The sequence below is a fragment of the Mustelus asterias genome, chromosome 7 (assembly GCF_964213995.1).
Source record: "Mustelus asterias chromosome 7, sMusAst1.hap1.1, whole genome shotgun sequence".
NCBI lineage: Eukaryota > Metazoa > Chordata > Chondrichthyes > Carcharhiniformes > Triakidae > Mustelus > Mustelus asterias.
In genome coordinates this window covers 105,754,078-105,765,485 of record NC_135807.1, presented here as the reverse complement: position 1 = coordinate 105,765,485, position 11,408 = coordinate 105,754,078, and the positions used below count along the sequence as shown (strand labels likewise).

The 11,408-nt window shown below is 44.2% G+C and overlaps 1 protein-coding gene across 1 annotated transcript in view; it reads left to right on the top strand.

Moving 5' to 3' along the window:
• Window positions 1-6,759, top strand: part of LOC144495491 (dual specificity calcium/calmodulin-dependent 3',5'-cyclic nucleotide phosphodiesterase 1A-like) — a 754,486-nt gene extending 747,727 nt beyond the window's left edge. The window contains exon 19 of the mRNA XM_078215508.1: window positions 6,653-6,759. Within this exon, the coding sequence (XP_078071634.1) occupies window positions 6,653-6,759 (107 nt within the window). The remainder of the gene's footprint in view (window positions 1-6,652) is intronic.
• The last annotated feature ends 4,649 nt before the right edge of the window (window positions 6,760-11,408 follow it).

Genomic DNA, 11,408 nt, shown 5'->3' with positions numbered 1-11,408 from the left:
TGTGTGTGTGAGTGTGTGTGGTGGGGAGAGTGTGTGTGTGTGTGGTGGGGAGAGGTGTGTGTGTGTGTGGTGGGGAGAGGAGTGTGTGTGTGTGGTGGGGAGAGGAGTGTCTGTGTGTGTGTGTGGTGGGGAGAGTGTGTGTGTGGTGTGTGTGTGTGGTGGGGAGAGTGTGTGTGTGTGTGTGTGTGTGTGTGGTGGGGAGAGGAGTGTGTGTGTGTGGTGGGGAGAGTGTGTGTGTGTGTGGTGGGGAGAGTGTGTGTGTGTGTGGTGGGGGAGAGTGTGTGTGTGTGTGTGGTGGGGAGAGGTGTGTGTGTGTGGTGGGGAGAGGAGTTGTGTGTGTGGTGGGGAGAGGTGTGTGTGGTGGGGGAGAGTGTGTGTGTGTGGTGGGGTTTTTGAGAGTGTGTGTGTGTGTGGTGGGGAGAGTGTGTGTGTGTGTGTGTGGTGGGGAGAGTGTGTGTGTGTGTGTGTGTGTGTGTGGGGGAGAGTGTGTGTGTGTGTGTGGTGGGGAGTGTGTGTGGCGGGGGAGAGTGTGTGTGTGTGTGGTTGGGGAGAGTGTGTGTGTGTGTGTGGTGGGGAGAGTGTGTGTGTGTGTGAGGTGGGGAGAGTGTGTGTGTGTGTGGTGGGGGAGAGTGTGTGTGTGTGTGGTGGGGAGAGGAGAGTGTGTGTGTGTGTGTGGGGAGAGTGTGTGTGTGTGGTGGGGGAGAGTGTGTGTGTGGTGGGGGAGAGGTGTGTGTGTGTGTGTGTGTGGTGGGGAGAGTGTGTGTGTGTGGTGGGGAGAGTGTGTGTGTGGTGGGGAGAGTGTGTGTGTGGTGGGGAGAGTGTGTGTGTGTGGTGGGGAGAGTGTGTGTGTGTGGTGGGAGTGTGTGTGTGTGTGTGGGGGGTGTGTGGTGGTGGGGGAGTGTGTGTGTGGGTGTGTGTGTGGTGGGGAGGTGAGTGTGTGTGTGGGGGAGAGTGTGTGTGTGTGGTGGTGGGGGAAGTGTGTGTGTGTGTGTGTGTGTGGGTGGGGAGAGGAGTGTGTGTGTGGTGGGGAGAGTGTGTGTGTGTGTGGTGGGTGTGTGTGGTGGGGGGGGGGAGGAGTGTGTGTGTGTGTGGTGGGGAGAGTGTGTGTGTGTGTGGTGGGGAGAGTGTGTGTGTGTGTGGTGGGGAGAGGAGAGTGTGTGTGTGGTGGGGAGAGTGTGTGTGTGTGTGTGGTGGGGAGAGTGTGTGTGTGTGTGCCACTCTCTCTAATGGTGAATTTTATTAATTACTCTTTCATTATCAATTTATTACTTCGACCATTTATTACTTTGACATTTTTGCTCAGCAAGTTGCTTCTTTTCTTCATACTTCAACTTCATTTTGAAATTCATGCTTAATGTTGTGCCAAAACCTATCTTTCTGAAATTTGCTCAACAGCCCCTTCAATGAGAATAAAATGGGTACTTGGCCCCACAAGTGAAGAGATTGGATAAGTCTGGTCTAGAGTTACACTCTACTGTAACACAGCTTAACCAATAGCTCTGTGACTGTAGAAATACATTCTGAAAATTAATATCATGTATCGTACTTCCGGCATTGTTGACACTTTGTGGCTCATCCTTTCTGCAATCTGAATTTTCCTCTCTAAGTCCCTGCACCTCTCTGTCAAGACAATCCTTTAGACCTACTTCATTGACCAAAACTTTTAGTCACCCTTTCTCTCTGGAACAGCAACCTTGATGCTTTTGCCTCTGTGAAGCACTGTGGTGAGATTTTTGGCATTAAAGGAATGTTTTGGATATTATTGCTTACTTCCATTGTGCTTTCACTGTGAAAGAGACATTGGAATAAAACTGCAGCAATTGCATGTAACTGTATTCAATTAATTGCACAGCATTAAAAGGTAATTTATATCGCTCCTTAGCATTTTTAACATTTTTGTAACAAATGATGCAACCTTGAAACACTACAATTATATGCAATTAACTGAAATTATACAATACCTATAATTATATCTTTGAAGATGTGCACTGAGAGGCATAAATCGGGTGGACTCTCAGAGGCTTTTCCCAGGGTGGAAATGGCTGCTACGAGAGGACACAGGTTTAAGGTGCTGGGGGGTAGGTACAGGGGAACTGTTAGGGGGAAGTTTTTCACACAGAGGGTGGTGGGCGAGTGGAATCGGCTGCCGTCAGTGGTGGTGGAGTCAAACTCAATAGGGTCTTTTAAGAGACTTCTGGATGAGTACATGGGACTTAATAGGATGGAGGGTTATAGGTAGGCCTAAAAGGTAGGGATATGTTCGGCGCAACTTGTGGGGCCGAAGGGCCTGTTTTGTGCTGTAGTTTTTCTATGTAATGAACACAGCTTGTTAAAGTAAGTGGATCATTTTGGTACATCAATCAGCTATTCCGGAGGTTAACGCCTGACACACATGTTGAATCAGCATATTGTGCTTGAATTTGAACTGGCAGCACGACTCATACAGACAGGCTCTGGTGGACAGAAACCCTTGTCCCAATAGAACGAGGCTGCAGAGTCCAAGTCAGGCTCCCTTCAGGGCCCAGCCAGAGGGGTTAATGAAAGATACTGCAGATGTTGGAAACCTGAAATAAAAACAAAGTGCTGGAAAAACTCAGGTCAATTTTCAAGAGAGAGAGAGGGGAAGATTTTTGGTGTCAGGAATCAGATAAGTTGTTGGGGGGAGGTTCAGGAGAGCATCATGATTAGGGGAGAAGGTGAGAAAACTTGGGACATGAGAGGCCTGAGGTGCATCTGATGGCCGCAAAGAAAAAATGACAAACATTTCTGAGCTTCATAGAGCCCTGGAATTACTTCCCAATACTAGCCTTTGATTAAAAATGCAGGAGAGGTCCCGATGATATAATCCATCTCTGCAGGTCATAGAATCATAGAAACCCTACAGTGCAGAAGGAGGCCATTCGGCCCATCGAGTCTGCACCGACCACAATCCCACCCAGGCCCTACCCCCACATATTTTACCCGCTAACCCACACATCCCAGGACTCTAAGGGGCAATTTTTTAACCTGGCCAATCAACCTAACCCGCACATCTTTGGACTGTGGGAGGAAACCGGAGCACCCGGAGGAAACCCACGCAGACACGAGGAGAATGTGCAAACTCCACACAGACAGTGACCCGAGCCGGGAATCGAACCCGGGACCCTGGAGCTGTGAAGCAGCAGTGCTAACCACTGTGCTACCGTGCCGCCCTAGGTAGGTGGTCCACTCACCTGTTCAAAAGAGCATGTTAACATTGCAATCTGTATAAAGGCAGCAAGATCACAAAAAGAGGCAGAGTTAAAATCAGCATTTTGGACTCAGTGCAAGTTTGTGCAAGTGATTGTCTTCAAAGTGTAGACTAGATAAATCACTGCATTTTACGATGAAAATACATACTTCATATAAAGCAAGTCTCATAAATCAAAGCTTTTTACAATTCGTAATCAGTTTGTTGCCTTAAACATTCATGGTTTTCTGTCAGATTATAAAGACAATGTCAGCAGCGTTTATTGAAGAATTATTGATAATTGTCCCTTCAGTCTCAGAAAAGTTAATCATGAATGCTTTGATATGCCCTCTAACGGCAAATGCTGGAAATACTCAGCATTTCTGGCAGCACCTGTGGAGATAACAGAGTTAATGGGCAAGAATTTGGTGGCCGAAAGGGGGTAGGAACTGAGGAAGGCGGGCACACAATTTCCTGACAGCAACTGTCATGCCAGTTTCCTGACATCTTTGTGGCATCTCCACATCATCTTTGTGATAATCAGCGATTTTGCTGGAGAGGTGTAAGTTGGTACCCGGCAGCCCATCTGATTTGGAGCAATACCCGACAAAACCTGTTGATGAGCTTGCCAGTTCATTCAGGACTAATCTTCATTTTTCAACTTGAAGGCACAAGATCAATACTGGATCTGGAATAGTCCAAGTAGAAAGAGGCAACAACACATCAGAGAACCAGTCATGAATGAATCTATCAATAAGATGAGTTCATAAAATGTTTTTTTCAATTATTTCATGAGATGTGAGCATTGCTAGCAAGGCCAGTAAATGTTGCCCACCCCTAATTGTCCTTGAGGAGGTGGTGGTGAGCTGCTGCTGCAGTCCATGTCATATAGGCAGACCCACCATGCTGTTAAGGAGGGAGTTCCAGAATTTAAACCCTCCAGCAGTGAAGGAACAATGATATAGCCTCAAGTCCAGATGGTGTGTGGCTTTGATAGGAACTTACAGGTGGTGGTGTTCCCATGCAGCTTCTTCCTTTGTCCTTCTAGGTGGTAGAGATGCTATTGAAAGAGGCTGACATGTTGCTGTGGTACATCTTGTATGTGGCTCATGCTTTTGCCACTCTTCAACACTGGCCTATGACTTGTTCTTGTAGCCACAGTATTTATATGGCTGGTCCGGTTACATTTCTGGTCCGTTGTGACTCCCAGAATGTTGACAGTGGGAAGTTTGGGTTTTCTCATGTTGAAGATGGTCATTGCCTGGTATTATGGAATGTGAATGTTACTTGACACTTGTCAACTCAAGCCTGAATGTTGCCCAGGCCTTACTGCATGTGGACATGGACTGCTTCTGTATCTGAGGAGTTGCGAATGATACTGAACACTGTGCAATCATCCACAAACTGACTTCTGACTTTAAGATGGAAGGAAAGTCATTGATGAAGCAGCTGAAGATGGTTGGGCCTACGACACTACCTGGAGAAACTCCTGCAATGATGTCCTGGAGCTGAGATAATTGACCTCCTACCTACAGAACCATCTTTCTTTGTGCCAGGTATGGTTCCAACTAGCAGAGAGATTTCTCCTGATTCCCGTTGACTTCAATTTTGTTAGGTCTCCTTGATGCCGTACTCGGGAGAATGCTGTTTTATTATCAAGGGCAGTTACTCTCATCTCTCCTCTTGCTTTCAGCTCTTTTGCTCATGTTTGGACCAATGCTATAATTGTGATGGCTCTGATGAAATGCAAACTGAGCATCAGTAACTGGGTTATTGTTGTGCAAGTCCATTTGATATCACTGTTGATGATCTCTTCCATCACTTTTTTGATGATTGAGGCTAGACTGATAGTGCACTAATTGGCTGGATTTGATTTATCCTGCATTTTGTGGATGGGATATATGCGTGCAGTTTTCCACATTGCAGGGTGGATGCCAGCATTGTAGCTGTACTGGAACAGTTTGACTAGGGGTGTGGCTGGTTCTGGAGTACTTCAGTACCACAGCCAGGATAAGAAGAGAAAGGTGCGGCAGGAAGTCAGCAAAGGCCATATCCTCATCTTCAAGTGTCTTCTCCAAGTTTTTCTCCAAAGAAGAAGCAGCTAGTAATATCAGAGAATCAACGCTGCAGTAGACTGAACCTATCTAGGCCAATGGTATCACAGATTTGTGCCCATGTGAAGGAAGACCGCAGACCTCATGGCATTGCTTGCCTTATCCGGCTGCCTGCTGCTGCTAGAGGACAAAGGATTTCCTCACACCTTTATATTACACTGAGACAAAGGTGCTAACCAAAGCCACCTGCTGACTAGGACCACCATTGAGCAGGCTGTCTGGCTTCTGAAGATGTCATTCCAGTGCCTGGACCACTTGGATGATTTGTAAATTGTGGTGGTCTGCTGCTGTGTTCTCCATCACATGAACTTCCAGGGAGGGTGAGGTGCTAGATCAGCACAGTTCATCAGAGTAGCAGGAGGAAGATGCAGAACAAAGTGGTACTGTTTTTGTGCAGGGAGGTGGCTGAGGCTAGTGCAGGAGTCAAAGTTCTCATCAGGGTTGGTGCGAAACCAGGGCATTTTTCACTTAAGAGCAACTCATCCAGCAGTATGCTCTGGAACTCGCCTTGCTCTGCCTACACATGCATCAAATGCACAACTTGGGTTAATTTCATTATTACAGACAATGCATGGTACACAGATCTTAGGTGGCATCATAGAATCCGTACAGTGCAGAAGAAGGCCATTCAGCCCATCAAGTCTGCACTGACTCTCCAAAAGGCCATCTTACCCAGGACCTCTGCCCTATCACTGTAACCCCACCCATTTACCATGGCTAATCCACTTGATCTACAAATCTTAGGACATTCAGGGGCAATTTAGCATGGCCAATCCACCTACACTGCACATCTTTGGACTTTAACTTGGTGTTGTGAGACTACTTACTGTCACTTTGTGCATTTACACATGTACATTCCAAACCAAACTTAGACCTCCTTGTATATTATTTTATCTTAAAAATTATTATTGCTAACTCTGTCTCTTCCAGTTCGCGGTACACTTTGAACTGGCATTTTAATTGCTGGTGGGGGCTGAAACGGGTGGGGGGTACAATTTAAAAGTTGTACTCCTGGAGGGTGGTACTGGATCCCACAGCTTCTGGAACAGTTTGTAATTTCCAAAGGGCTGCAGGGTGGAGGGAATGGAAAATCCATTAATCTCCAACTAATCTCCTTAAGGGGCTTATTAAGAATCTGTCTGTAACAGAATGGGAATTTCGGTCATTTTTCCGAATGAAATTAAAAGTCTGGTGAACATTAGTGCACAGCTGTCAGAATCACTGCAATACAAAAGAAAGCAAATTTCCCTCTGTTTTTCAGTGACATTTTATGGGAGTCTACAAGCTCCAAGTCATCTATGGTCACTTTGTGTCATCTTTTTCTCCTTAGTCCTTTATGAACTGCCTGCTCTGCTTGACAAGGCAGTTGCGGTACCCAATATGGTTGCCACCAACCTTTACCACTGGCACCAGAAACACAGCTCTCACCTTCTCTAACTGCGTGCAGAACTGGCCTCTTACCCAACTAGCCCAATAACATCCAGTGTCGTGAGAGTGAAGCAGTTCAGGCCTGGGGTCAGCCCTGCTTAATGCAGCTTCTTGTTTCTAACTTTCAATACCAGATTTTGGTCCCCAACCCCTTGTTGAAGTAGCTTTTACCCTCCCCACACCACCAATTAACCTGCCTGAAGAGTGTTGATTCGAATTGGTCAGTGCAGCCCATTCACCTTAAGCTACAGAGCTAATACAAATGCCTCAAAGATCAATAGTATTAAGAACCAGGTCAGAAACTCCAAGCTATATTTTGAAGTGGAAATGCCAGCGTTGGACTGGGGTAGGCACAGTAAGAAGTCTCACAACACCAGGTTAAATTCCAACCTGTTGGACTTTAACCTGGTGTTGTGAGATTTCTTACTATATATTTTGAAGTTAGACTAGACCCTAACTATTTTCATTTTGGCATTAGAGTGAGGATAAGGTTTTTCACTCCAGGTGCGATTCTGTTAACTCGCTATGAAGTTTTTATTAAAACAAACTTTATTTAACAATATAATTTAACTATAACAAAAAGAAGTAGTGTAACTTGTACCAATTGAAATATTTAAACATGACAAGGTATAATTCTTAACTGCTAGCCTAATTAGTTCCAAGTTAAGCAATATTCCTCATAGATGTAAACTCCTCTTCAAAATCAGTTAACATACAAGAGGCTTACGTGCTGATATATGGGCTGCTAGCCCTCAAATCTCCAGAACATCTCAGGAGAGGTACCTATTTTCTAGCAGGTCCCAGACTTCAATCTCCAGAAGGACAGAGAGAAGAGCTCTTGTCAATTAACCTAATTCAATCCCACTCTGAAACCCCAGAGGACAAGTGAAAAAATAAACAAAACTGCATTAGCTCAGATCAATTATTCCTCTACATTCTCAGCAGGTGGGCTGCTTGGAGCAGACAAATCGGCACCGTAATCAGTGTTGAAGTTCAGAACAGTTCCTTCACAAGAAACATGATATAAATACATTTCTGAAAGGCACAGTATTGTCACAGTAGACATACAATAAAATGTCATATTCTTCCTATTCCTTTCACAAATATTTGGCACTGGAAGTAATCCAGAGATTACCATCTTGAAGGTCTTGCTTTTTTAACTCCCTCCATAACTCTTTGAACTCTGATTGCAGCATCTCAATCTTCTTCCTATCTGTATCATGAACCATGACTTCTGACTTTTTCCATTCCCCTTGGAGAATGTTTTGCACTTTATCGGTGATAACCCTTATCCTCACACCAGGGAGGCAAGTAACATATGAACGGTAGAAGAACTGCCTGTTTGTTCTCCTTTCTACTACTGTATCACTACAGTATGTTGTATTCCATTGCGTGGTCTTTTGCTTCAAAATGCCAGGCACTAGACTCTGCACATTCAAAGTGCTGTCACCTATATTTATGTGTTAAATATTGATTTGAAAGTGCCACACTCCTGAAGGATTCTTGCACTGTCTGCCTCTTCCTACACATGATGTGGAGATGCCGGCGTTGGACTGGGGTAAACACAGTAAGCAGTTTAACAACACCAGGTTAAAGTCCAACAGGTTTATTTGGTAGCAAAAGCCACACAAGCTTTCGGAGCTCTAAGCCCCTTCTTCAGAAGAAGACCTGCCCCGCTATTCAATCCGATCATGGCTGAAATCTCCTTGGTCTCAAATCCACCTCCCTACTTGTTCTCCATATCCCTTTAATCCGTTTTTTAAAAATCAGAAATGTATCTATCTCCTTCTTTAAACCATTTAATGATTCAGACTCCATCGCGCTATGGAGCACTGAGTTCCCTGGATTCACCACCCTGTGTGAAGTAGTTCCTCCTCACTTCAATTTTAAATCTACTGCCTCTTAACCTATACCTGTGACCTCTATCTTTCTGTACCTGATTTGACACTCAATTTACCCTCTTTCTCAATCCATCTTGTGTTCATTCCTGAGTCCTTTGTTGGTTGCAGTTTAATTTGCAATAGGTAGACAGAGCTATGTGGTCATTAATGACAAGGGAGCCGAGCACATCCGCACAAACACAAGGCTGAAGCATTTGCAACCATTTTCAGCCAGAACACTGAGTGGATGATCCACCTCATCCTCCTGCTGAGATCATCAACATCACAAATGCCAGTCTTCAGCTAATTTAAGTCACTCCAAATGGTATCAAGCACTGGATACAGCAAAGGCTGTGGTCTCTGACATCCTGCCAGTACAGCTGAAGACGTGCTCCAGCATTAACTGCACCCCTAGACAAGCTGTTCCGGTACATCGAGAACAAAGAAAGAACAAAGAACAATACAGCACAGGAACAGGCCCTTCGGCCCTCCAAGCCCGCGCCGCTCCCCGGTCCAGGATTGAATCCTGAATCCAGGATCCCCGCCCAATTTTCCAGCCTATCTACATACCAATATCCGATCCACCGAGCTGTCCCTCTACAACACAAACATGGGCAAAAAAGTTGAACTCAAGAGGTGAAGTGAGAATGACAGCCTTAGGGCAGTATTTGACCGAGCATGACATCAAGGAGCCTGAGCATTGAAGTCAATGTGAATCAGGGGGCAGCTTGCCACGGATTGGGAGTCATACCTAGCACAAAGGAAGAAGGTTGTTGTTGTTGGAGTCTTAATTGTTGTTTGGGTTTAATCTCAGTTTGGGTTTAATCTCAGTTGTTTGGGTTTAATCTCAGTTGTTTGGATTTAATCTCAGTTGTTTGGATTTAATATCAATTGTTTGGATTTAATATCAGTTTGGGTTTAATCTCAGTTGTTTGGATTTAATATCAGTTTGGGTTTAATCTCAGTTGTTTGGATTTAATCTCAGTTGTTTGGATTTAATCTCAGTTGTTTGGATTTAATCTCAGTTGTTTGGATTTAATATCAATTGTTTGGATTTAATATCAGTTTGGGTTTAATCTCAGTTTGTTTGGGTTTAATCTCAGTTGTTTGGGTTTAATCTCAGTTGTTTGGATTTAATCTCAGTTTGGATTTAATATCAGTTGTTTGGATTTAATCTCAGTTTGTTTGGGTTTAATCTCAGTTGTTTGGATTTAATCTCAGTTGTTTGGATTTAATCTCAGTTTGGATTTAATCTCAGTTGTTTGGATTTAATATCAGTTGTTTGGATTTAATATCAGTTGTTTGGATTTAATCTCAGTTTGGATTTAATCTCAGTTGTTTGGATTTAATATCAGTTTGTTTGGATTTAATATCAGTTGTTTGGATTTAATATCAGTTTGTTTGGATTTAATATCAGTTTGTTTGGATTTAATATCAGTTTGTTTGGATTTAATCTCAGTTGTTTGGATTTAATCTCAGTTGTTTGGATTTAATCTCAGTTGTTTGGATTTAATATCAGTTTTGGGTTTCATCTGTCACCGCTCTGTGTTCCTGCTTTTTAAACTGTCACCGCTCTGTGTTCCCACTCTTTAAACTGTCACCGCTCTGTGTTCCTGCTTTTTAAACTTCTTTCCCAGTGCGCTCAGAGGAAGGGGAAAAAGGGTTCAGTGTTCCATTGGAGCAATTCTTTTTCTTTGTAGCAGTAAATTATATGGAGGGGATGGAAGTGAAGGCAGTGCAATAGAACCATAGAAAACCATAGAAAATTACAGCTCAGAAACAGGCCTTTTGGCCCTTCTTGTCTGTGCCGAACCATTTTATGCCTAGTCCCACTGACCTGCACTTGGACCATATCCCTCCACACCCCTCTCATCCATGAACCCGTCCAAGTTTTTCTTAAATGTTAAAAATGTAAAAGCATTTACCACTTTATCCGGCAGCTCATTCCACACTCCCACCACTCTCTGCGTGAAGAAGCCCTCCCTAATATTCCCTTTAAACTTTTCTCCTTTCACCCTTAACCCATGCCCTCTGGTTTTTTTCTCCCCTAGCCTCAGCGGAAAAAGCCTGCTTGCATTCACTCTATCTATACCCATCAAAATCTTATACACCTCTATCAAATCTCCCCTCAATCTTCTACGCTCCAAGGAATAAAGTCCCAACCTATTCAATCTCTCTCTGTAACTCAGCTTCTCAAGTCCCGGCAACATCCTTGTGAACCTTCTCTGCACTCTTTCAATCTTATTTACATCCTTCCTGTAACTAGGTGACCAAAACTGTACACAATACTCTAAATTCGGCCTCACCACTGCCTTATATAACCTTACCATAACACTCCAACTTTTATACTCGATACTCCGATTTATAAAGGCCAATGTACCAAAGGCACTCTTTACGACCCTATCCACCTGTGACGTCACTTTTAGGGAATTCTGTATCTGTATTCCCAGATCCCTCTGTTCAACTGCACTCTTCAGAGTCCTACCATTTACCGAGTACGTTCTTCTTTGGTTTGTCCTTCCAAAGTGCGATATCTCACACTTGTCTGCGTTAAATTCCATTTGCCATTTTACAGCCCATTTTTCCAGTTGGTCCAAATCCCTCTGCAAGCTTTGAAAACCTTCCTCACTGTCCACTACACCGCCAATCTTTGTATCATCAGCAAACTTGCTGATCCAATTTACCACATTATCATCCAGATCATTGATATAGATGACAAACAACAATGGACCCAACACCGATCCCTGCGGCACACCACTAGTCACAGGCCTCCACTCA